Source organism: Chlorocebus sabaeus, chromosome 10, assembly GCF_047675955.1.
Source record: "Chlorocebus sabaeus isolate Y175 chromosome 10, mChlSab1.0.hap1, whole genome shotgun sequence".
NCBI classification, from domain to species: Eukaryota; Metazoa; Chordata; class Mammalia; order Primates; family Cercopithecidae; genus Chlorocebus; species Chlorocebus sabaeus.
The window spans coordinates 65,939,159-65,964,366 of record NC_132913.1 but is presented as its reverse complement, the minus strand read 5'-3'; the positions used below and the strand labels follow the sequence as shown (position 1 = coordinate 65,964,366).

Here is a 25,208-nt window from a genome sequence, read left to right as displayed (position 1 = left end):
CATAGCCCAACTTTGAGAACATTCTACATAGTCTTATGGATAGCTTTAAGGAACCCATATTATAGGGGAGTTTTAGCCAGGAATTTATCTACCTGAAGTGAAATGAGAATTTTAACATGTAAGAATTACCTAATTAAAGAAAATAGCAAGAAGGAAAGGGCAATATGAGCTTATTCTGCTTGGACCTCTGATTCTTGCCTACCTCAATAGGCTATGGCTATACTGTAGATAAACGGTATTTCAATTATTTAATTCCTTTTAAGAAATGTTTAAACTTATGTTCTAAAGTCTAACATGAAATACCTTGTATGTACTTTTAAAGAACCAGAGAAGCCTATCCCTGTAAAGCCTGTCCCAGAAGAACCAGTTCCCACAAAACCAAAGGCCCCACCAGCTAAAGGTAGAGTGAAAAAAACATTATTACCTGTAAGATATCTTTGTTTCCTCCATGTCTGTCCTACTATAAAAATATATGTAAAAGTGGCAGTGTACAAATTATGTGTGTGTTTGGGAATATTATGTTGTACTTGTCTTTCTTAACTTTTTGTTCTTACTAGCCTTGAGAAATCTGTTTCAAGTTTTAAAATCTCTTAATATTGATATTTTAAAGTGCCAAAGAAAGCTGTCCCTGAAGAAAAAGTACCAGTGCCCATTCCTAAGAAACTCAAACCTCCACCACCCAAAGGTACATTACTGAGTAATAATCACCAAAAACAACTTTGTTTTTTATGTTCTAAAATCATGTCTTCCTAGCCCATCTGATGTTCTGTGTTTTTGCTGAGTAGGATGTTCTTGTCCTGATTCTTATATTTGGTTTTTTATGTGTATTTATTACATAGTATTCAAGGAATTGGTTTTAATGCTCTTTAATAATTAATATCTTTAAAGTGCCTGAAGAACCAAAGAAAGTTGTTGAGGAAAAAATACGTATTTCAATTACCAAACGTGAAAAAGAGCAGGTGACTGAACCCGCTGCTAAAGGTATAATGATTTCCTTCCTCAATTGTGATCTTTTCTGATGCCTCTTTTGAAATTAATGTAACTATGATTCATTTTATTTTGTTGTTTCATGTCTTTTAAATTAGTTGTCTGCAGAATGTTGAATGTAAAAATCTGTAAATACAGGATAAGAAGATAATACCTTTAAAAGGAAAAATTATTTCAAAATACATCCATAGCCTGTTAGACAATGGCTGTGTCCTACCACATGGCTACAACACATATAAAATAGGATGTTTGGGTTTAGAATCAGTGACCATTTGGCATATTCCTGATTTACCTAAACAATGTAATGATACCATAATATTCACCAAACTTTGGTAACTGTTTATTCATTCTAAATTCATTTTGAAGATGTTTTTGAAAGCTAACCAGTTTCCAGTCATTTTCCCCCTGATTCATACTAAGTGTGAAGTATACTAATGGAGAAGTAAATTTCACTTTTCAGGAAAGGATATTTCTTTCAAGCAGAGATATTTGAACACTAAACCTGATTTCACATTTGGGCTCTGCTACTTCATGTTTACTTGGGTACTTCTGTGTATCTGTATTTCTATGAAGCTCAGAATCCTTTCCACGGAGAGTATATAGTTTCTTAAAGATGAACAATCGCATATCTATCTCATTAGAGGGAGATACATTATTCTATCTGCTTAAAGTACAGCAAAGCAAGCATTGGCTGGGTGGCCTTTTTCCAACAATAAAATTTCCTTATACTTAATATTTCAAGTGCCCACGAAGCCCAAGAGGGTTGTCGCAGAAGAAAAAGTACCTGTCCCTAGAAAAGAAGTAGCACCACCTGTTAGAGGTACCTAATGGCACTCATTTTAATGTGTTGTTCGTCTTTTGCTGTTGAATTACTCTTCAGTTCTGTGTGTGAAAACTTTTGTGGGAAAAGTAAATCTTGTCCTTTCTTCTGTTATAAATGGGCCTATGTTTCTAAGGTGTCTTAATTTTGCTGAGTCATTGGCAAAGGTCCAACTTAAAGATAATATCTTTAAAGTGCCAGAAATGCCTAAAGAACTTGAACCAGAAGAGGTTGCCTTTGAAGAGGAAGTAGTAACCCATGTAGAAGAATATTTTGTAGAAGAAGAAGAAGAGTACATTCATGAAGAAGAGGAGTTCATGACTGAGGAAGAAGTGGTGCCAGTGATACCAGTCAAAGGTAGATGATGCCTCCTGCAAAGGGATGTGCAACAGCATCTTTGGAGTTTGGGGGTCTGATTTGGTCAGATTCTGGGGGTTATTAGCAGCACTGATGATTGCTTACTTTAAACCAGATATTTTTAGATGCTGAAATATGGTTTCTACAGGTGCTTTTCACATTTTATTTCTTTCTTGCAAAATTTCCAATATTCTTAATAATATCTTTAAAGTGCCTGAGTTACCCAAGAAACCTGTTCCAGAAGAGAAGAAACCTGTTCCTGTTCCCAAAAAGAAGGAAGCTCCACCGGCAAAAGGTACACCACCATTCATTGATGAGTATCTAAGAGACTTCATCTGCCTAGAAATAGTTAACTTTCTTCTGAGTTCAAAACCTTGTGTGTGTGTCACTATCTGTTGTTAAAAACCATTAGCTGTGCTTTATATGGATGTGTTGTTACTAGTAGTTAAAACTTAACAATAAACAATATCTTTAAAGTGCCTGAGGTTCCTAAGAAGCCAGAGGAGAAACTTCCTGTGCTTATTCCTAAAAAGGAGAAGGCTCCGCCAGCAAAAGGTACATCCTTATAATCCATCAATGGAATAGCATGATAATTCACCGTGTAGCATAACTTGGTGAGCCATAGCAGATCTTTCCCCATGACAATATTAACAACACTAATGCCATGACAAGAACCTCTCAACTGGCCACAGGAGCAGTTTACCCGGTATTCATCTCTCAGTTTTACCATCAAATTATCCTTATGCTCAATGGTTGGCTCCTCCTCTTTAGTGGAAAGTTCTTCAAGTAAAATATTCTTTTTGCATATCAAAATGGACAGAACCATCATTTACCAGGCATTGTGTCTTGTCTTTATCACCAGTCCACTTTTTTTCAGTGTTTTTTATTTTAATTTTTGTGTATTTTCTGGTCTTTGTTTTGTGGCTATTAGAATTTTCCATCTTAAAGTGAAATTGATAGAATATCTATGCTGCTTCAATTAAGGCCTTACATTGCCAGCCTTAAAATCTTAGCTATGGATGAAAAATGTGACACTAACTCTATCTGATATCTTTGAAGTTCCTGAAGTGCCCAAGAAACCTGTACCAGAGGAGAAAGTACCAGTACCAGCTCCTAAAAAGGTGGAAGCTCCACCTGCCAAAGGTACATGAACTTGTAATGTTGCAATTTTTTTATTTTACATTTGCATATGAGTAAAAAATTAATTAGTTTAACTCAACTCTTTGGGATGCAACTCTTTAGAGAAAATTAAATATTTTGTTTTAAAAAGAAAATACCTCTTGGAATATCTTTGTCATACTTTTATTACCTTACCTTAATCTTTTGAAACTATGCTTGGAATCAATATTTTTATGTTGTATGAAGTTTTTCTTTAAATCATTTCTTTAAAGTGCCAGAGGTACCCAAGAAACCTGTGCCTGAGAAGAAGGTGCCAGTTCCTGTTCCTAAGAAAGTGGAGGCTCCACCTGCAAAAGGTACATCATTTCATCATTTAAAGTACTTGGGGGAAAAAATGCACATCTATGTATACTCATATACAAATTTCCCCATTACATTGTACATTTTTAAAGTGTCTATCTTGTTAGAAATATGTCAGGTATTTTGCAATTCTTTTTCATATCTATTGCTCTAAGACATTGTAAGAGAACATATTCCTAAATACAAAAAATATCTTTAAAGTGCCAGAGGTGCCCAAGAAGCTCATCCCAGAAGAAAAGAAACCAACACCTGTTCCGAAAAAAGTGGAAGCACCACCACCCAAAGGTACATTAATCTGTAACAGAGCCATAGTAAAAGAGAAAACTAACTGGTGTTATACAGCCTTACTAATTATAATTAATGCTTAGTTTTTATGTTGATGATAATCGATGCTTTGTGATCACAGAATATTTGTCTTTCATAAGCTTCTTCATTGTTTTGAATATTTTACATAAAAGTGATGTTTGTACCCTTGAATAAATATCTTTAAAGTGCCAAAGAAACGTGAACCAGTTCCTGTAGCTCTACCTCAGGAAGAGGAAGTTCCATTTGAAGAAGAAATTGTTCCTGAAGAGGAAGTTCTACCTGAGGAAGAGGAAGTTCTACCTGAGGAAGAGGAAGTTCTACCTGAAGAAGAGGAAATTCCACCTGAGGAAGAGGAAGTTCCTCCTGAAGAAGAATATGTAACTGAGGAAGAAGAATTTGTACCTGAAGAAGAAGTCCTTCCAGAAGTTAAACCTAAGGTGCCAGTACCTGCAGCAGGTATGGCAGCTCTTCTTGGAATCATCAAGGCCTCTTTTGTGTTGAATTCTGCTTTTCCATCCTTTTGTTCATCTCCAGTTTTATCTATAATGCTTTACCCTCTGTAATTGACCACCTAAATCTTAGAAAACATTCCAGACATTTGTGCTGTTATTATTGTGTGTCTGCCTTGTGTATCTGTCTATTGTAAATTATCTAAATGTCTTTTCAAATCACGTATTATGTTTACTTGTTTGTGGTCTTACTCTCATGTGTCTCTTTCATATATATATATATACACGACCATGTATATATGGTTTTTAATGCCTTCAAATGAAATGTTTTTAAGTGCCTGAAGTGCCAAAGAAACCTGTACCAGAGAAGAAAGTCCCTGTTCCCGCTCCTAAAAAAGTGGAACCTCCACCACCACCCAAAGGTACACCTCCCCAAAGTGAATACATATTCTTCACCCATAGCTTCACCACATAAATTATGATGAAACTGGGTTTTAGGAAAAATTATATTTATAAAATGGACAATCACACACTTACATATTTACTTCTAACGATGTTCAGGAACACTGATACCTACTTTTTTCACTGGAAGCAAAGCAGGATTCAAGAACAAAGATGAAAGGAAGCATTGTCCCAAAACTCATAGAAAAGTTCTAATTTCCTATCATTTGATTAAACATCATAGTTTTCATGGAGATATATTTAAATATATATGAATAAGTATACTATATATTTAAACATATCAAAAAAATTATGAATAAATATTCTTAAATTTCATGCTTCAACCATTTACATTAAATGCGTATTTAACACCAGGCTAAAAAGGAAAAAAGATGAATGTATTTACCAAAACACAGAATAATAGTTATGTCTTCTAATATATATATATAAAGGGCAGCCCAACAGGTTTTGATTTCAGTGTTGACTTTACACCTTGTTGTATTACTCTCAGCAAATCCTTTAACCAACCTGAGCCTGAAGTTATTTTCCTGTAAATTGGGGATGCTAATATCAGTCTTAATGGGTTCAGCTATTATGGTGAGGATAAAATAAAGTAAGTTATTAAAGTAGTCTATCATTGAATGAATAGTATCCAGATTTAACATATTCAATCAGCTCATAGTACAGGACAGAATTAATACATTTGTGCTTTAAAGCTCAATAATATTTTCTACAAAAGGTGCTGGCATGGCTACTTAAAATCAGCATAACCCTCCCATCAGGCCATATAGTTATATAATCAAATGAAATAGTAAAGCTGATCTTTTATTGGATATCAACGATTCAGAAATACTTTCTAGACAATAAATTACTAATGAAATTTAAATGGATGAAATGATATTAGTTTGTTGCAAAAGTAATTGTGGTTTTTACCATTAAAAGTAATGTCAAAACCGCAATTATTTTTGCACCACCCTAATAGCATCTGTCCTCTGATAATGACACATGCTGCTGGTTCCTTGCTTTACAACTCCCAGTTACATTATAATGTTTGGGCTCCCAACTTGCATTACAGACCTGTCTTGAGTGACTGTTGCATGTTGGTCTTTCTGGGTGTGGGGACTTCTTGGTTTCTCTCTTTTTTTGTCCTTCAAAATAAATTCTTGTCATGAAATGATGTCTTTAAAGTGCCTGAGATTAAGAAGAAAGTGACAGAGAAGAAAGTGGTCATTCCCAAGAAAGAGGAGGCTCCCCCTGCTAAAGGTATTGCTATTCTGAAGTACATTAGACCACGCCATTTCCTTCCTTCACCTGTAAAAATCAAAATGTCCTGTTTCCATATTTGTTAGTACAACTTATATTACTGCTGTGTCTACTTGTCTTTGTGTTTCTGAAACTGAACTTGTAAAATAAAATAATATTTTTAAAGTGCCTGTGGTACCTAAGAAACCTGAGCCAGAAAAGAAGGTCCCTCCTCCTGGTCTTAAGAAAGCAGTGGCGCCTCCTGCCAAAGGTACATCATCCCATAACAGGGATGTGTTTGCTGCACCGATGTTGAACGGTGGTTCTATCCACACAGGACGTTCAACATAAATGTGTGCATTGTATGGTCTGTCATTCACATTCGTCATTTGTGACTCTGTTGCACCCAAGTTTGTGTTGTGTCCATTTTTTCACTTGGTGTTGGTGTGTTTTACATTGTTTCTCTATGTATGTTGTTTCTACAAAATAAAAATATATCTTTAAAGAGCCAGAAATAACTAAGGAACTAGTCCCTGAAGTACCCATTTCTTCCTACCAAAAGAAAAAAAAGAAAAAGAAAAAAGAAATGGAGACTCCAGTAGTAAAAAGTAGAATTTCTCTTTAATAAACCCTTAATCTTAAACCACAAAGTTTTTATTCTTTTCTCATTAACTGATTCTGTGAAATGTCAATGTTTCATCTTGTGTATGTGCCTTTTGATATTTACTCTCTTATGCTGGAAACTGGAAACTTGGTCTTTATTCTTCTTTGGTTCTTGCATTTTAAGTGTCTAAAATAATCAATGTCTCTCAAGTTCCTGAGGTGCCTAAGAAGGTGGAAGAAAAACGAATCATTCTTCCTAAAGAAGAGGAAGTTCTACCAGTTGAAGGTAGATAACTTTCTAAGAAAATAACATTGCAAAGTCATCTTTGTCTTATTATTGTCTAATATTTAAAGTAGGTAAATGTACAATTTACCCCAGGAAATCAACATATTCAGATTCTAAAATAAATTATTATTAACCTAATAGAAATTGAGCAGGCAAATTAATATTATTTGAATCTCCTTCTTGCATGTTCAGCCTGTTTGTCTGTTATTTGTTTTATTTTAATTCGAATTCATGAAGGGAAACTGTATTTGCTGTGGGAAATTTTTCATCAAATGACTTAGCAGGCAATTGTAAAATAAGCTTATCCAAGAGAAATTCCAGTTAAGCCTGAGTAACTGGTGCAGAAAATCTGACTTCTACCCCAAGTGGCTATTTGACTTCAAACAAGTCTTTCATTAAAAAAAATAACAATAATAATTTTAACTAAATTATCTGAAGTCCTTTCCAGTTTGCAAATGCTGGGATAGGCCTAACATATTTTGAAGATCCAGTAGAGATTTTTTAAGGACTAGTGAGTTTACACAAGTGTTTTGAAGGCTGAGCAGTTTTTGATATTATCACTGTAGTCTAATATTCAAAATAATTATAAAAATAATTTACAAAATAATAATCTTTTTAAAGTGACTGAGGAGCCTGAAGAAGAGCCTACTCCAGAAGAAGAAATCCCAGAAGAACCACCTAGCATAGAGGAAGTTGAAGAGGTGGCACCACCTAGAGGTATAGCCGCTTTTAAGAGTTGAACATTTAAAATATTTGGTGTTCCAAATCTTTCTTAGAAGTTATCTAAATCTAATACTCACCAGTATGCTTTTCTTTATCATATCCATGATAAAGTGAAGATTAATTATTCCTGGCACCTGAATCTATGTGTCCTTTTTTTACCCTAAATTTTTCTACAGCATCTGCAATACAACTAAGAATGAGAGATTACTATTTTGTTGTTGGCGATTTAATTTTTTTCTGACCAGGCCCTACTGTAATAGTTTCTCCTAGATTTCAATCCTTAATTTTGTTTTTAATATTAATATGAGGGGAATCTATTTCTGTGGTGAAAGTGTTCATTTTTTAGAAAAATCTTTAACTTATTATTCCTGAAGAGTGTGATAATCTTTTGCGTAACTGGTATTATATTTGCTTATAGGATTTCTAAGTAATATCCTTTACACCTCTAGGGTTCCTACTCCACATTTATTATTACCATTTAGGTTGCTAATATCTTTTAAAAATAAGTCAATGTTTTGTGATATTTATTTATTTATTGGTATATGGGTGGTGGTCTGCTCATCACATGCCACTTTTCAAAATGTTCATAAAATTTTTTTTAAGTGCCTGAAGTGATTAAGAAAGCAGTACCTGAAGCACCTACTCCTGTTCCTAAAAAAGTGGAGGCACCACCAGCTAAAGGTATATCAAATCCTCATTATTAATATCGTTAAATTCCCATTAATTTTCTTTCTAAAAAGCAACATTGTCTTTTTTGACTGCTTTCTTATAATCATTTAGATAGCGAACTGATTAAGGACCAGTAAAAATATAACTCATTCTAGTTCTTTAATCTTTTCTAGGATGTTAACGAATAATTGTGTACATGTGTTTATGTATGAATTATTCTAGAAGCTTCTTAACTAGCTGAGAATTTTAATGTATTAGTATGTCTCTCAATACTTATACACATAGCAATGGATCCCTCTTCCCCACATTCTGGATTATTCCATAAGTGGAGTTTCCGTATGTGTTATAATAATTATTTTACTATATTTATTATTTTATGGAAAAAATCTAATGCTTGGATAATAACCATTTTAAAGAGCCTCACGTCCCTTTTGTAATGTTTAACCCAAGATTCAAGGTTATTACAAAATGTCTACTTTTCCCTGCTTCCTAATTCACTTAATGCTTCAGATAGTGCTCTTAAGCAGTTAGATTATGCTGTCCCTGTCACAGCAGACTCCTCAGCTAATATAAGAGTGCACAGCAGAAAGTGAGGCCAATGTCAGGACTTAAATACTCTACAATGGTAATCACTTCAAAAAAGCCTTCATCAAGTTAAAAATAGCAAAAGTGGGTTCGTATTGGTAATCCCTGTTACTAAAAGAAAAAAAAAGAATGGCACAGGTACTTGGTGGACATTTCTTCCTCTACAGGAATGTTAGGACAAATGAGTGATTTGAGAAAGTAGCTTTATTGCCTCTAAAATGGATGTCCCACAGTACAGAGTGACTTCTGAAAAACCTTAGTTATTGTAATGTTGGTGTTGTCTCTGGTGTTTTTATTTCATGTGTGTTATTAAGCATTCTCAGCTAACTAAAACACCTAATATCTTTAAAGTGCCAAAGAAAATTCCTGAGAAAAAAGTACCTGTTCCTGTTCAGAAAAAAGAGGCACCCCCAGCCAAAGGTACATCTTCTCTTTTAAACCTGACTTCCTCTTCTGTCTTTTTGCGTTAAGACTTTTATGTTTCGTGTCTCTGTGTCTTGATTGCTTTTGATGACTTTTGTCTATGAAAGCTTGCTCTCGACAGCCCTAAACATTAAAACTGTATCTTTAAAGTGCCTGAAGTACCAAAGAAAGTCCCAGAAAAGAAAGTCCCAGAAAAGAAAGTCCTTGTGTATAAAAAAGAAGCTGTTCCCCCAGCTAAAGGTATTTTTGAAAAGATCTTGGATTTTCATGTATTGTTGCATGCAAGCCTTGATTCAGTTTTAAATATATATATTTGAATGTACATCTTTATTTCTTCAGTGTTTAAAAAAATAAGTCTTTTAAAATAGATGCTCTTTCAGGGAGAACTGTCCTTGAAGAAAAAGTATCAGTTGCCTTCCACCAAGAGGAAGTAGTAAAAGAAAGACTAGAATTAGAAGTAGTAGAAGCAGAAGTGGAAGAAATTCCAGAAGAAGAAGAGTTCCATGAAGTTGAAGAATATTTTGAAGAAGATGAGTTTCATGAAGTAGAAGAATTCGTCAAAGTAGAAGAACATAGAGTTGAAGAAGAACACAGAGTTGAAGAAGTACATAGGGTAATAGAAGTTTTTGAGGCTGAAGAAGTGGAAGTATATGAAAAACCAAAAGCTCCACCTAAAGGTATAGGGAATTCTTCAAATAATACAAATTCTTATATCTTGCTCTTTCCTTTGAAAGTAAATTTTGTGTTCAGTTTGGAAGATTAGAAACCCCATAAAATACTTTAAACTTGAGTTTAAACTAGTTGACATGAAGATTAATATCTCTTAACCACATGGAGTATAATTTTAGTAGATGATAGTAATATTTGAGATCTACTTATCGAAGGAGGTCACTGTATGAATTTGGAGATTATTTTTTAAATTTGACTAAGAATGTTACACAATTGTTACAGGTACCAAAATAACTGACCAGTGTCATTGGTTAAAGGAAAAAGAAACTCCTCAGTTCACTGAGGAATTTACATGCTCAGGCAAAATAACCACTGCTTTGTTAACATTTCAGTCAAACTGTTCACAAACTGAGAATTACTTATCAAAAGCTTTTGCCAGTTTATGATACTTTTATTAGAGAAACAACATTAAGGAAGTGAAATATTGTTAATGGCACCTGTATTCTAGCATACTATGAAGACAAACCATAGCACAAATAAGTTATCTGCAATACCACTCTAGATCTTGCACAAATTAATAATATATATGCAATATGAAGGAATATGTGTGTGTATGTGTTTAGCATATATAGAAAATTACAATATACATGATATTTAGCAAATCAAAGCTCTTTTGGAAATAAATGTTATAAATTCAACAAATATAAAGAATTTTGTGACCCCTCATTGTACTAACTTTAGTAGTAGTGCTCCAAAATACTTCAAAAGTTCATTCTAAACCAAAATACTAATATCTTTGAAGGGCCTGAGATATCTGAGAAAATCATCCCTCCAAAAAAACCGCCCACTAAAGTTGTTCCTCGAAAAGAGCCACCAGCTAAAGGTATCTTCTTGGTGAAAAATTACTACTTAACTTTACATATGATAGCACCTTGGTTACTTTATAAGCACAAGTTTGCATTCCACTTGATGTCTTTCTTCTGTATTTCTTGTTTCTGACATGTCTAAAACAAACTAATATCTTTAAAGCAGCTGAGGGTCCAAGGGAAGTTCTCCCAAAAAAAGACAGTCACTGTTGTTATACCTAAAACAACCAAAGCAAATATCTCTAGTAACCAAATAGTGAGCCCAGGTCTCCTTCTTTGGTGCTGTTTGATTACATATTCACTAACATGCTTGCTGATACACACGTTTTTCTATTTATTATTAATTATATTAACCTGGCAAATATAAATACATAGTGAATATGTGTTTAATGTTCCTACTTTGTTCATTTTTGTAAATCTCTTAAATTTCACAATAGAAATAAAAAAGTATACAATAAATAATATAAACTTATATCTTTAAAGTCCCTGAAACATGTGAGAAAGTTATCACTGAAAAGAAGGTACCAACTCTTCCACAAAAACAAACAGTAATAGCACCACCTGAAGGTGTACTGTTAATTTTTCTTCTCAAGTTCTTACCATTCTAACATGTGAAATTCCCCTGGATTCTTGTTAATATATATATTTTTTTAATTCAATGCATTTGAAATACTGTAATGTATTTGATAAAGTGATACCTGTATTTTATATTGTTGCTGCATTCTATTCTGTGTTTATATCTCTCTTATGCTCTGCTTGTTAAAAAATTGCATATTTAAAAGAATATTTAAAAATAAAAGAAATTATTACTATTATCTTTAAAGTACCAGAGGTGCCTAAGAAAATTGTGGTAGAAGAAAAAGTACGTGTTCCTGAAGAACCCAAAGTTCCACCAACTAAAGGTAACTGCCTTTTCTGATTCATCATTAATGTAAAATCCTCTTTTATTCACTTACTATGTAAGAGAGACCATTCTCCTCTCAATGCCACAAGATGACATAAACTTCAATTTATGTTCTATAACATAATCCTGTCTTTTGAGGCAATGCTTTAGGCATAAAGACATAAGCCCAAAGTTATCATTTGTATTGATCCTCTTATTTAATAACTAAATAATATTGATCCCTCAAACTTCTCTTTCAAAAATAATTCATTTTGGAAGCTCTTCTGAAGTAGCTCTGAAAAAAAAAAAGTGCGCTCTAAATGACAATAGAAAATGATACTATCTCCAAAAAGCAAAGTGTTTCTGATATAATGAATCAAGAACTCATCGACAAGGCAATTCAGAGAAATGCACTGACTACATTTGACTTATAGTTGACTTATAATTGGGGGGTTTTTGACATTCTCCTTGTTAGATGCCCCTTCTAGACTTGATATGTTTACACCCAACGATATGTTCTGAAAAACTAAGATAAATAAATATCTTTAAAGCACCCGAAGTACCCAAGAAAATTGTCCCAGAAGAAAAAGTTCGTGAAGCTGTTCCTAAAAAGCCTGAAGTTCCACCAGCTAAAGGTATACAGTGATGCTAATCACAACATGAAATAACTCTTGGTTTAGTTTTTCATGGTTTAAAGTGAATGTGTGTGACATTAAATTCTTATATTTTGTATCTTATATTTGTTATTTATAACAATTAATATCTTTAAAGTTCCTGGAATGCCTAAGAAAAATATTCAAGAAGAAAAATCACCAATTGTTATTTCTGAAGACACAGAGATGTACAGTGAGTGTAGAAAAATTAGTGATTCTTTTTGGTTTCATTCGTGTCCTTAAATTCACTGTGTTAGTCTTTATAGCTTTGAAAAGTAAATACACTAAACTCTTGTAAAAGCCTAACATGCCAAAAATATATGACTCAAATAATCTTTGTGTCTACTATCTTCAGACAAACTATATTTCCTCACCAATTTAAAAAAGAAATACTATACTTACCATAGTGTGTGATTTTAGAAAAGTCATTTGTCTTGTTAAATTTTCCTAACCTATTCAGTATGCAAGTGTCTTTTGCTTTGAAGCAATTTATTTTCTCAGATCATGAAGTAACTTACTTTAACTCCATAACAATATTTTAATTGGATTTTATAAAATCAAAATGTTTCACCATTATTATTTTTTTACTCTTGACAACCATAATTGGAAACATTTTGGCAAAACTGCTCAAAGGACTGTAGGTTTACAAGGCCACTCAAACCTCAAAAGAATTCTCAATACTTTTTTTTTTTTTTGCTTTGATACAAAATTAGGATTAAATAATTTGAATGATGAAATAATCCAAATAGTAAAATATTGTGAATAGAATACTGTTCAACAACCTGAATAGTAAAAATGACAGTAGTCAAAATATTCTTCCTTTATTTATTTATTTATTTTTTTTTTTGAGATGGAATCTCACTCTGTCGCACCCAGACTGGAGTGTGCAATCTTGGTTCACTGCAACCTCTGCCTCCTGGGTTCAAGCTATTCTCCTGCCTCTGCCTCCCAAGTGGCTGAGATTATAGGCGCCCACCACCAAGCCCGGCTAATTTTGTGTATTTTTAGTAGAGATGGGGTTTTACCATGTTGGTCAGGCTGGTTTAAACTCCTGAGCTCAGGTGATGCACCCTCCTCAGCCTCCCAAAGTGCTGGGATTATAGGCATGAGCCACTACACCCAGCCCTCTTCCATTTTTTTAAATCTTAAAAATTTCCTGATGAAACTCAACTTTTTTGTTGTTCATCCTGTTATATATACTAAGTTGGGATAAAAGAATATAATCACTTCCTCCTTTGAATATTCTTTCTATTCTTGACTTTAGTTATTGTTTTCAGCCAGTTTTTCTTCTAAAAACTGGAGAAATTTTTGTTGTCTTTATTTGCCTTATTTTCTAAATAATTAATTTTTTAAATTTTCTGCCTCCAAGCCCTAAATGGCTTTTACATTCATATTAAATTGTGAAACCATATATTAGATGTGATTTGAAAATATAAATAATGAAGCTTCTAGAAAGGGAAAAGACTTACTGAATTTCTAGTAGGTCAAATACAGGAGAATTCTCAATGTGCAATTCAGTATCTTCCCTGTTCTTTATGAACAAATCCATTAAAAATAAGACCAATAGGACAATTTTACCAATAACTTTCTCAAGGCAAAATGAAGAATTATATAGTCCTTGCCTGAACAATTCATCCATTTTATTATCATGATCATAGAGAAATGCTTACAGTCTTATATCATGAAACTGGGAATGAGGCTATCCCCAGTCAATGGATTCTAGCCACTAATTCGCCTCTATGTACTACTATTAATTTTGGTGATGAATGTGGTATCATATATTACATTTTTCTTAATACAATTCTTTATCCACCTTGAAACATCCTAATTATTTGAATACTAATATCTTTAAAGTTTATGAAGCATCTGAAGAAGCAGACCTAGAAGAAAAAGTACTTGTGACTCAACCTCAAAAGACAAAACCCAAACTAGCAAAAGGTATATAACAATGATCCAGTCTGAAGAAAAACTATTTTTTGGCTCCTTTTAAAAAGCTCCATATGTTTCTTCACCATTTATAAATATAACTATACTCATATCTTTTAAGTGCCTGAGCCACCCAAGAAAGTTGTTCCAGAGGACAAAATATATGTGACTATTCCTAAAAAGAGAGAAACACCAGCAACAAAAGGTATATTTCAAATACATCAAACCCAGATGAATATCTTTGGCTTTACGACTCAAACATTGCATGCTTTATATAAATTACTGTTTTTACAAGTTTTAAATGTAAACCTACTAATATCTTTAAAGAACCTGATACAACCAAAGGCGTTTTTCCAGAGGTGGAGGTACCTGAGGCTATTCCTGAAATTCCAGAACATCCTCCAACTGAAGGTATAATTCTCTAGTTAGGAAAATCTAAAGAAGAAAATATACTGTCTTCAGTCTGCAAAATGTTTAATGTTTAATATACATTCTCACAACCTCTAATGTTAAAATACTGTCTTTAAAGGATCTGATACACCCACAAAAAAGAATGATCTATGACTCGCCCCCAAGAAAGTCAAATCCCACACATATGATATACAAAGATAAAATATTAGAACAAAAATAACATTTCTAGCATAAAGATCTCTGAAATGATATTAACAAATCTAACTTTCTTAGTATGTCATGTCTTTATGCCTTTGCCTTTTCTCAATTAAAAAACAAATACTAATATCTTTAAAGAGTTTGAAGTCTTCAAGGAAGTCATTCCAGAGGAAGAAACTCCTATTGTTAAAAGAAGAAAAACACCATCACCAACAGGTACAAGTTGGAAGAAAGTCAGCTTTTTAATCTCATGTTTGAAGTTGTACTTAACACATGTAAAAATACTAATATCTTTTCAACCACAGTGGATACAGAGGAAATCATTTCATAGATGGATCTCCCAAGTAGAAGCTCAACCAAATGTATACATGTCCCAGTGAGTCACTCAAGATACAATAGACGGAAAAAATGCCTTTAACTTATACACATGAAAGATGGTTGAGTCAGTGTATTTTCAAGAGGACTCCAGAGAAAACATACATACACACATTATGATCAAAACCTGTCTTAAAGAAAAGAAAATATTTAATTCAGTGTGAAGTTGATCTGTAATATCTCTACAAGATTAGAACACCTCCCAGAATATCCTCCAACCAAGGCAAAAATAATTCCAGGTAAAGCTGGAACTCTCCCCTCAATGTTCATTTGCTCCTCTCATTGCCTTTTATTTTTCAAGCATTATACATTTTTTTCATTTTGAATATCTTTAGATAAGTCAAAACATGGAAAAGCTTTAAAACCTCCAGAACAATAATTGCATCATAACACCCATGGTATTCTGTAATTTAAAGAATATCTGAATATTTTGATATTTTTTCTCAGTCTGGAATCTTTTGGTTGTTCTCCCCTCTCCGAAACTTGAAAAACACTCACCTTTTTAAGGTGTCGAAGGTGTAGATGCAAAAAAAAAGCCAACTTAGATTTTTCAAAGTGGCTGTAATTTGTTTTTCTCAACATAATAGCCAGAGGTATAGCATTAATTATAATCAATGTTTCCACTTTCCATGATCTAATTTTCTATGCATCTACCATTCCAAGAAATAAAATTACTAATATTGATAGTGTCTGAGGTGACCAAGAAAACAGCCACTCATAACCAAAAACACTGCTACAAAAGAATCTGATTCTGGGGGCAGGGAGTGGGAGAAGGTTCCCATCTGGAACGTTCTGCATGTGTAGTTATGACGGAAACTCTTTACTCCTCTTCATAACTCCAAAGTACAATGCATTCATATCTTTAAACTGCCTGAATCACCTCGAGAAGTTGTCCCTGTAAAGGAAATACCCATGGCTGCTCCCCTTGAAATTGAAATACCTCTCACTAAAGGTATCGTTCATCCTGTCATCCCTTCCTTCATTTATTTAATAACATTTAATAGTGGTTAGTATGTACAGGGTGCTAGGGAACTGGAGAATAATAAACAAAGACAATTAATATTTGGTTCCTCTCCTTGAGATTTTATACCGTCTCAGATTCTTTAAAGGAATCATCTTTGTAGCCATAAAAGTCACTTTGGTTCAGCTCATTTAATTAATGTCTCCACTGATCCTTTTAACCTCTAACCATAATACTAATATCTTCAAAGCACCTGAAGCTATGAAAGAAGTTGTCCCTGAAATGAAAATGTTTGAGGATGTACCTGAAGAGCCAGAAACTCCACGTATGAAAAGTACGTTACCCTGAACAAATGTGGAAGAAGAAATTATCTGTCCTCTGCTCTTAAAACTATGTTTTTTTCTAATACTCTTCATAAATTCTAAATATAAACATACTAATATCTTTAAAGTGTCTGAGGTTCCACAAGAACTTTCCTCTAAAAAGAAAATACTTGTGGTTGTTTCTGCCAAAACAGAAAACCCTCTTGCTGAAAGTATTCATTCAACAAATCCTTTATAATGAGAGTGTAGAGTGTCGCGAGAACTCTGTGAGGTTCTGGAGGAGGGGGAGCACCTCTTCTCAAGGATCCACTAACCCCTTAAAAGACTTAGCCTATTGGCTGAGCAAAGGGAGGATGAAGGGAAGAGAAGAAAATGTGGTTATATTTGCTAACTTATTGTGGTTACTGTTTTCCATTTATAATTTTAACTCTTAAATGTGAACTACTAATATCTTTCAAGTGCCCGAAGTTCCTCAAGAAATTACTCCTGCAAAGAGAGTTCCTTCCAAAAAAAGAGAACCCCCATCAGTTAAAGGTACAAGTCACCATGCTCTCAGGGTCAAGAACTAGCTCTTCTAGTTTTGAGAATATTTTTGCTATTCTTAGTGATCTGCATAACACTAAACATAAAACTACTAATTTCTTAAAGTGCCTGAAGCTCTCCAAGAAATTGTCCCTGAACAGAAAACGCTTGTGGTTCCTCTCAGAAAGCCCGAAGTCCTTCCTGATGAAGGTATATCTTGCTGAAAGCTTAGAGGGGTGGGAAAATGTCTTTTCTTATATAAATGTGTTTCTTGATTGTGTTGATTCTTGTAACTTCTAAATGTAAAATTATTCCTATCTTCAAAGTGCCAGAGGCTCTCAAAGAAGTTATCACGGAAAAGAAAGTGCATCTTCCCCAAAGGGCTGAAGTTGTACCCGTCAAAGGTACATTCTTAACTGTCCCCTTATGGTGGGATAGTGGGTGGGGCGATAGAAAGGACCACCTTTCCAGACTTGAAGATTATTTTGATGTGTACATGTGTATCATGTCTGTGTTGACTCTTGTGACTCAAGTGTAAATGTATTAATATCTTCAAACTGCCTGAACCTCCCAAAGAAATGGCTACCAAAAAGAAAGTTCCTCCTCTAAAACCTGAAACATCACCTATTATGGGAACTTGTTACCACTGATCTCAGGCTCAGGGGAAAAAGAAGAGCACTTTTGTTCTTGAAAATGTCTGTGTATCTATCTGGTCGTCTCTGTATTTTCTGAGTGTAAAAATACTAATATCTTTCAAGTGCACGAAGCTCCCAAAGAGATTATCCCGGAAAAGAAAGTGTTGGTGGTGCCTCCTAAAAAACCTGAAGTTCCACCTGTTAAAGGTATTTGTCACTAACTTTAGGCTTCAGAAGACCTAATTCTTCTGCTCTTGAAAATATTTTGTTCTAGTGGTCTTCATAACACCTAAATGTAATTTCACTAATATCTTTTAAGTGCCAGAAGCTTCCAAAGAGGTTATCCCCGAAGAGAAAGTGCCCTTGGCTCCTCTTGAAGAGCCTGAAGTCCCACCTGTTAAAGGTAGTTGCCACTGACCTTAGGCTTCAGATCTCATTCTTCTGCTCTTGAAGATATTTTTTCTAGTGGTCTTCATAACTTCTAAATGTAATTTTGCTAATATCTTTTAAGTGCCAGAGGCTCCCAAAGAGGTAGTTCCCGAAAAGAAAGTGCCAGTGGCTCCTCCTAAAAAGCCTGAAGTCCCACCTGTTAAAGGTATTTGTCACTGACTTTAGGCTTCAGAAGATCTATTCTGCTCTGGAAAATATTTTTCTAGTAGTCTTCATAATGCTTAAATATAATTTCACTAATATCTTTCAAGTGCCTGAGGCTCCCAAAGAAGTTGTTCCTGAAAAGAAAGTGCCAGTGGCTCCTCCTAAAAAGCCTGAAGTGCCACCCACAAAAGGTAGACACCCTCATGTTGCTGTGTTTGATACTGTTTGTTTGTCTTTACTTTGTCTAATAATGAAAATACTAATATCTTTAAAGTCCCAGAGGTGCCAAAGGCAGCTGTCCCAGAAAAGAAAGTGCCTGAAGCTATTCCTCCCAAACCAGAAAGTCCTCCCCCAGAAGGTATGCGAAAGCTATACAGACTATAGGAGAAAAATGATTGTTATTTTAACTAGGAAATTATATGTTAAAAATCCTACTACTTAAAGATGATATAATTCTAAACAAAACAAATGTCAACTGCTATCCAAAATATCTTGGTGTGTGCTTATATGCAAAAGGCATCCATTGTTTTCACCTTTTCTAAACATAAATTACAAATATCTTTGAAGTGCCTGAAGTGCTGCCACCGAAGGAAGTGGTCCCAGAAAAGAAAGTACCAGTGCCTCCTCCCAAAAAGCCAGAAGCTCCACCTCCTAAAGGTAGGTATCATTACACACTGTCAGTCCGGGGGGCCTGGGGAAAGAGTGTACAGAAAAGTCTGCGGATCTAACAAGTTGTATTTGCATGGGTCAATGTGGAGTAGATATTCCCCCTTTATAGCTTCTAACTAAAAGATACTAATATCTTCAAAGTTCCTGAAGCTCCTAAAGAAGTTGTACTTGAAAAGAAAGTATCTGTGGCTGTGCCCAAAAAACCGGAAGCCCCACAAGCAAAAGGTATTTATTCCCACTCCTCTGTTAAGAAAAACTTATTCTCTGTACCCCTCACAATCATTGTAAAATATGCCTTCACCATTCATAAACTATAAAAATACTAATATCTTTCAAGTACCTGAAGCTGCTCAAGAAGTTGTCCCAGAAAAGAAAATTCCCAAGGCACCGATCAAAAAACCAGAAGCCCCCCCATTTACAGGTACATGTCAGCTCAACCTTATCCTGCAGAAGAAATCTCTCTTCCATTCCTGAAAACAATTTTAGTCCATTGCTCTTCATTAACCTAAGTATAAAACTACTAATATCTTTCAAGTGCCAGAAGTTCCTCAAGAAGCTGAAGAGAAAGAAATTCCCATGGCTCCACCCAAAAAAACAGAAGTTACAACTGTCCCAGGTACACTTTAGACCTGACTTCATTCTGCAGAAGAGATATCTTCTCTCCTACTGTAAACAATTTTAGCCCATTTCTCTTCATTAACTTAAGTCTAAAACTACTAATATCTTTCAAGTGCCTGAAGCTCAAGAAGTTGTCCCAGAAAAGAAAGTTCCCAAGGCTCCGCCCAAAAAACCAGAAGCCCCACCTGCCACAGGTATTTTTCACTGCTGTCCTTTTTCTGCAGAAGAAATATCGCTTCTGATCTTAGAAAATATTTCAGTCCATTTATCTCATTAACCTAAGTGAAAAACTACTAATATCTTTCAAGTGCCTGAAGTTCCACAAGAAATTGCCCCAGAAAAGAAAATACTGGTACCTCCTAAAAGGCCAGAAGTTCCACCTGTTACAGGTACTTGTCATTTGACCTTAAGTTTCCGAAGATCCAATTCCTCTGCTGTATATTTTTTTAGTAGTCTCCATAGCTCTACATGTAACTTTACTAATATCTTTTAAGTGCCAGAGGCTCCCAAAGAAGTTGTCCCTGAAAAGAAAGTGCCCTTGGTTCCTCCTAAAGAGCCTGAAGTCCCACCTGTTAAAGGTACTTGTCACTGACCTTAGGCTTCAGAAGATCTAATTCTTTTGCAGTTGAATATGTTTTGTTCCAGTGGTCTTCATAACCCCTAAATGTAATTTTACTAATATCTTTTAAGTGCCAGAGGCTCCCAAAGAAGTTGTTGCTGAAAAGAAAGTGCCAGTGGCTCCTCCTAAAAAACCTGAAGTCCCACCTGTTAAAGGTATTTGTCACTGGCTTTAGGCTTCAGAAGATCAAACTCTTCTGTTCTTCAAAATATTTTTTCTGGTGGTCTTCATAACCCCTAAATGTAATTTCACTAATATCTTTTAAGTACCAGAGGCTCCCAAAGAGGTTGTTCCTGAAAAGAAAGTGCCAGTGGCTCCTCCTAAAAAGCCTGAAGTGCCACCTGTTAAAGGTATTTGTCACTGGCTTTAAGCTTCAGAAGATCTGTCTCTTCTACTCTTGAAAATATTTTTCCTAATGGTCTTCATAACTTCTAAATGTAATTTCATTAATATCTTCTAAGTTCCAGAAGCTCCCAAAGAAGTTGTTCCTGAAAAGAAAGTGCCAGTGACTCCTCCTAAAAAGCCTGAAGTCCCACCTGTTAAAGGTATTTATCACTGATTTTAGGCTTCTGAAGATCAAACTCTTCTGCTCTGGAACATATTTTTCTAGTAGTCTTCATAATGCCTAAATATAATTTCACTAATATCTTTCAAGTGCCTGAGGCTCCCAAAGAAGTTGTTCCTGAAAAGAAAGTGCCAGTGGCTCCTCCTAAAAAGCCTGAAGTCCCACCTGTTAAAGGTATTTGTCATTGACTTTAAGCTTCAGAAGATCTGTCTCTTCTACTCTTGAAAATATTTTTCCTAATGGTCTTCATAACTTCTAAATGTAATTTCACTAATATCTTCTAAGTTCCAGAAGCTCCCAAAGAAGTTGTTCCTGAAAAGAAAGTGCCAGTGGCTCCTCCTAAAAAGCCTGAAGTGCCACCCACAAAAGGTAGACACTCTCACGTTGCTGTGTTTGATATTGTTTGTTTGTCTTTACTTTGTCTAATAATGAAAATACTAATATCTTTAAAGTCCCAGAGGTGCCAAAGGCAGCTGTCCCAGAAAGGAAGGTGCCTGAAGCTATCCCTCCCAAGCCGGAAAGTCCTCCTCCAGAAGGTAATAATGAAACTATTCAAATTACTGTTTTTTAAAATACAAACTCTCTCCTTAGTGTTGTAAAAACCTTTTTTTTTTTTTTTTTTTTTTTGAAACTATTGCATGTATTTTAGTCAATTCTGGCATTAAAATGAGCTCATGTCTTTAAAGCTTTAGAGGAGCCTGAGGAAGTTGCCCCGGAAGAGCCTCCTGCTGAAGTTGTGGAAGAGCCAGAGCCGGCTGCGCCTCCACAAGGTACCTGGCAAGAAAGCTGCTGGGACACGTCGGCTGCTCTTTCCCCTTCCTGCCCCGATAATTCTGGGCGCTCTGAGCTTTTGTCTCGTTTCTCAATCTTCATTCTTTCTAAAACATACCTTCTAATTCTTTAGTGACCGTGCCCCCTAAGAAACCTGTCCCAGAAAAGAAAGCACCTGCTATCGTTGCCAAAAAACCTGAACCACCACCGGTGAAAGGTATTCCTCACTGCCACTAACTCCCTATCAAAAAACTGTCTTTAAAATGCCATATTCCACTGTTCTGCTTCATGATTTTCACATTTCATTGAAACCATGAGCTTAAACAACTACTAATATCTTTTATAGTGCCTGAGGTGCCCAAGGAGGTTGTTCCTGAAAAGAAGGTGCCTCCAGTGGTTCCCAAAAAGCCAGAAGCCCCACCTGCTAAAGGTAGATGTAGCTTTCCACTGTTTGATGGAGGCAGATGGAGCCCCCAGCTTCTAAAAGGGTTTTGTTCTGTGTAAATGTGATGGATGTTTACTGGTGATTGTTTCTAATGTTAAAATACTAATATCTTTGAAGTGCCTGAAGTTCCAAAAGAAGTTGTTCCAGAAAAGAAAGTAGCTGTTCCCAAAAAGCCAGAAGTCCCACCAGCAAAAGGTACATGTCACTAATGAGATTCTGCAGAAAAGCACTCACCTTTGTCTAAAAAGTCACCTATTATCAAACCCTTTATTTGCCAATCCTCTTAAATCCACAACTACAAAACTGTCATTCTGGATTTTTAGGGTGTAAATGCTTTTTTAATAGCATCACTGACTTTTAAAAGTGATATATTTACTCATTACAAGCATTGGAAAAGTTTACTAACTTGGTTTTTTTATTCTTAATAGGCCATATTTTCCTCCCCACTATATGAGGATCCAAAGACAGATCACTGACCTTATTGTGAAATTTGTTCTTGGATCTGTCCCTGGGTTATTTGAGCAAAATGTGAAGTAGATGTGGTATAAATTTAATATACTTCTCAACTACTCGTAAGAAAAACTAATTAATATCTTTAAAGTGCCAGAAGTGCCAAAGAAACCTGTCTTGGAAGAGAAACCAGCTGTTCCTGTTCCGGAAAGAGTGGAGTCTCCTCCCCCAGAAGGTACACGTGAGACCGATCATTAATGACCTTGCCACTTGCGACTATTTCTAATTTAAGCTTTGTTCTTCTTCCTTCCTAACTCATTATTTCTTGGTCATTTTCTAACCTTTAATTATTTGTCTTAATTCATCATTCTAAATTAGCTCCAATCTCAAATCTATTTTGGGTTATTGGTCCACAGTATCTACATAAGTCATAGTAAGCTGTATTGAACAAAGCTTCTCCAATGTACACAGAAAGTAAGACAGGAGAACTAATGATTATAAATGACATTAAACACTAAAAGGGCTTTGCAAGCATTTGAATCAATAGACAAAGAAGTTAGTGCAAATGAGATAGATTTTATCTTAACAAAAATAAGAGAAGGTATTAATTGAAACAAAAGAAGAAATCAAGATTACTATGTGTCGTGTTTAGTGTTTGTCCATCTTAGAATATTGTTCCATACATTGAAATAAAATTAACTAATATCTTTAAAGTATATGAAGAACCTGAGGAAATTGCTCCTGAAGAGGAAGAGCCGGTACCTGTTGCAGAAGAGGAGGAACCAAAAGCCCCACCTCCAGCAGGTACGAAGCAGAATTCACTGTATGGGAAAATACAGTCATTTCATTTTTGTGTCTATATATCTTCTTCAAGGCAAAATATCAGTCTTGTACCTTGTTGCCTGAAATCTGACTACATTAAGAACAAAAGTCATTTCTACACATAAAACTTTGGTCCCACAGAATTTGGTCCCACATATACCAAGAAATATGTGTGGCTTTTAATTCATTCATTAGCATTACATTTTTCATTGTAATCACCTAATTCTAAAAGAAATTCCTATTATTCAAGTGCCTGAAGAGCCCAAGAAGATCATCCCAGAGAAGAAAGTTCCTGTCATCAAAAAACCAGAAGCACCACCTCCTAAAGGTACTCATGTTAAAATGAATACTTCATTTTTGTGGTGTCTACAATTTTACACTCTTTTCTTATTGTGTGTTGTGTTATATCATACGTTTGTTAACTCTTACCTATATGTTATGGTGTTCAATAAACTTGTATGTATATCTTACATCTTGCAACTTTGTATTATTAAATGCTACTAATATCTTTAAAGAACCTGAGATGCCAAAGAAAGTTGTTCCAGTGAAGAAGGTCCCAACTGTTAAGAAGCCAGAAACACCAGCAGCTAAAGGTATTCACATCATCATTGGCATCATAAAAAAGAAAATATTCTGATATCTTAAAGTGGAATCCAATAAGTTGTCCTCATTGTCATTGCATAACTAACGACAAAAATTTCCTTATTTTGCTTTCATTAATTTTAATGCTGCTCCAATAAATGCAGGTTTTTTATTCTTAATATTTAAAAATGTTTTTAAATACTCTTTTTAAAACAAAACTAATATCTTCAAAGTGCCTGAGGTGCCCAAGAAACTTGTTCCAGTAAGGAAAGAACCTGTGCCTGTTACCAAAAAACCAGAAGTTCTTCCAGAAAAAGGTACCTACTATGAAGAAAAAATAGATTTATCTAACTGCTATTTAAGCATGTTAATAATAGGTCTTAGAGAAAAACATACTGATTGTGAATTTATGTTAAAACCACATTGCACAGAAAAAAGGGAAATAATGAAGGGGAAAAAATGAAACAGACAAGCAGGAGTGAAAAAATGAATGGGGTTCAGTTGTGCTGTGATATATCACATGGTTACAACTAGTAGTAAAGAACCTTCTCTCATTCAATGTGTCAAACAGCTCAATTCAACATATTTTGTTGAATGTAGACCATTAACAAGACATCATATTAGAAAAATTAAGGCCTGATCCTGTGTTCAAATAAGTTAAATCCGGTGAGAGGATAGAAAGATAATAGGACTCTAATACACACAGGAAGTGATTATACATAGCAAGTGAATACAAACGGCTGCAGAAATACAGGGCAAGAAAAGATTACTTTCAGGCAGAGGCATCATGGGAAGTTGTATGGAATAATTGAATTTAAATTTTGATGGACTTTTACATGTAGAAATTGAGGAAATGAGGCCGGATGTGGTGGCTCATGCCTGTAATCCCAACACTTGGGGAGGCCGAGGTGGTTGGATCACTTGAGGTCAGGAGTTCAAGACCAGCCTGGCCAACATGGTGAAACCCCATCTCCACTAAAAATACAAAAATTAGCTGGGCGTGGTGATATGTGCCTGTAGTCCCAGCTACTTGGGAGGCTGAAGCAGGAGAATTGCTTTAACCCAGGAGGCAGAGGTTGCAGTGAGCCTAGACCATGCCACTGCACTCCAGCTTGGGTGACACAGTGAGCTTCTGTCTCAAAAAAAAAAAAAAAGAAAGAAATTGAGGACATGATATCCTATGGAAAGGGAAGAGCATATTAAAAGGCACAGAGATGGAAGGATCTAGAATGTTCAAGGACTTTCAAGTAAACTTATACAATTTGAGTATGGATTGACTGT

General features: G+C 34.9%; 1 protein-coding gene across 2 annotated transcripts in view; it reads left to right on the top strand.

Annotated features, from left to right (window-relative positions):
* Window positions 1-25,208, top strand: part of TTN (titin) — a 270,912-nt gene that overhangs the window by 121,850 nt on the left and 123,854 nt on the right. For both annotated transcript variants that reach the window (XM_073019847.1, XM_073019846.1), the window contains 33 exons: window positions 323-400; window positions 611-685; window positions 889-981; window positions 1,730-1,807; window positions 2,003-2,164; window positions 2,376-2,459; window positions 2,642-2,719; window positions 3,224-3,307; window positions 3,556-3,639; window positions 3,845-3,928; window positions 4,136-4,405; window positions 6,028-6,102; window positions 6,896-6,970; window positions 7,592-7,687; window positions 8,297-8,374; window positions 9,299-9,367; window positions 9,521-9,610; window positions 9,751-10,047; window positions 10,842-10,922; window positions 11,730-11,807; window positions 18,304-18,387; window positions 18,494-18,577; window positions 18,661-18,744; window positions 20,559-20,642; window positions 21,143-21,226; window positions 21,310-21,393; window positions 21,544-21,627; window positions 21,762-21,845; window positions 21,975-22,058; window positions 22,191-22,268; window positions 22,675-22,758; window positions 23,238-23,327; window positions 23,596-23,673. In XM_073019847.1, coding sequence (XP_072875948.1) covers window positions 323-400; window positions 611-685; window positions 889-981; window positions 1,730-1,807; window positions 2,003-2,164; window positions 2,376-2,459; window positions 2,642-2,719; window positions 3,224-3,307; window positions 3,556-3,639; window positions 3,845-3,928; window positions 4,136-4,405; window positions 6,028-6,102; window positions 6,896-6,970; window positions 7,592-7,687; window positions 8,297-8,374; window positions 9,299-9,367; window positions 9,521-9,610; window positions 9,751-10,047; window positions 10,842-10,922; window positions 11,730-11,807; window positions 18,304-18,387; window positions 18,494-18,577; window positions 18,661-18,744; window positions 20,559-20,642; window positions 21,143-21,226; window positions 21,310-21,393; window positions 21,544-21,627; window positions 21,762-21,845; window positions 21,975-22,058; window positions 22,191-22,268; window positions 22,675-22,758; window positions 23,238-23,327; window positions 23,596-23,673 — 3,195 coding nt within the window. The remainder of the gene's footprint in view (window positions 1-322; window positions 401-610; window positions 686-888; window positions 982-1,729; window positions 1,808-2,002; window positions 2,165-2,375; window positions 2,460-2,641; window positions 2,720-3,223; window positions 3,308-3,555; window positions 3,640-3,844; window positions 3,929-4,135; window positions 4,406-6,027; window positions 6,103-6,895; window positions 6,971-7,591; window positions 7,688-8,296; window positions 8,375-9,298; window positions 9,368-9,520; window positions 9,611-9,750; window positions 10,048-10,841; window positions 10,923-11,729; window positions 11,808-18,303; window positions 18,388-18,493; window positions 18,578-18,660; window positions 18,745-20,558; window positions 20,643-21,142; window positions 21,227-21,309; window positions 21,394-21,543; window positions 21,628-21,761; window positions 21,846-21,974; window positions 22,059-22,190; window positions 22,269-22,674; window positions 22,759-23,237; window positions 23,328-23,595; window positions 23,674-25,208) is intronic.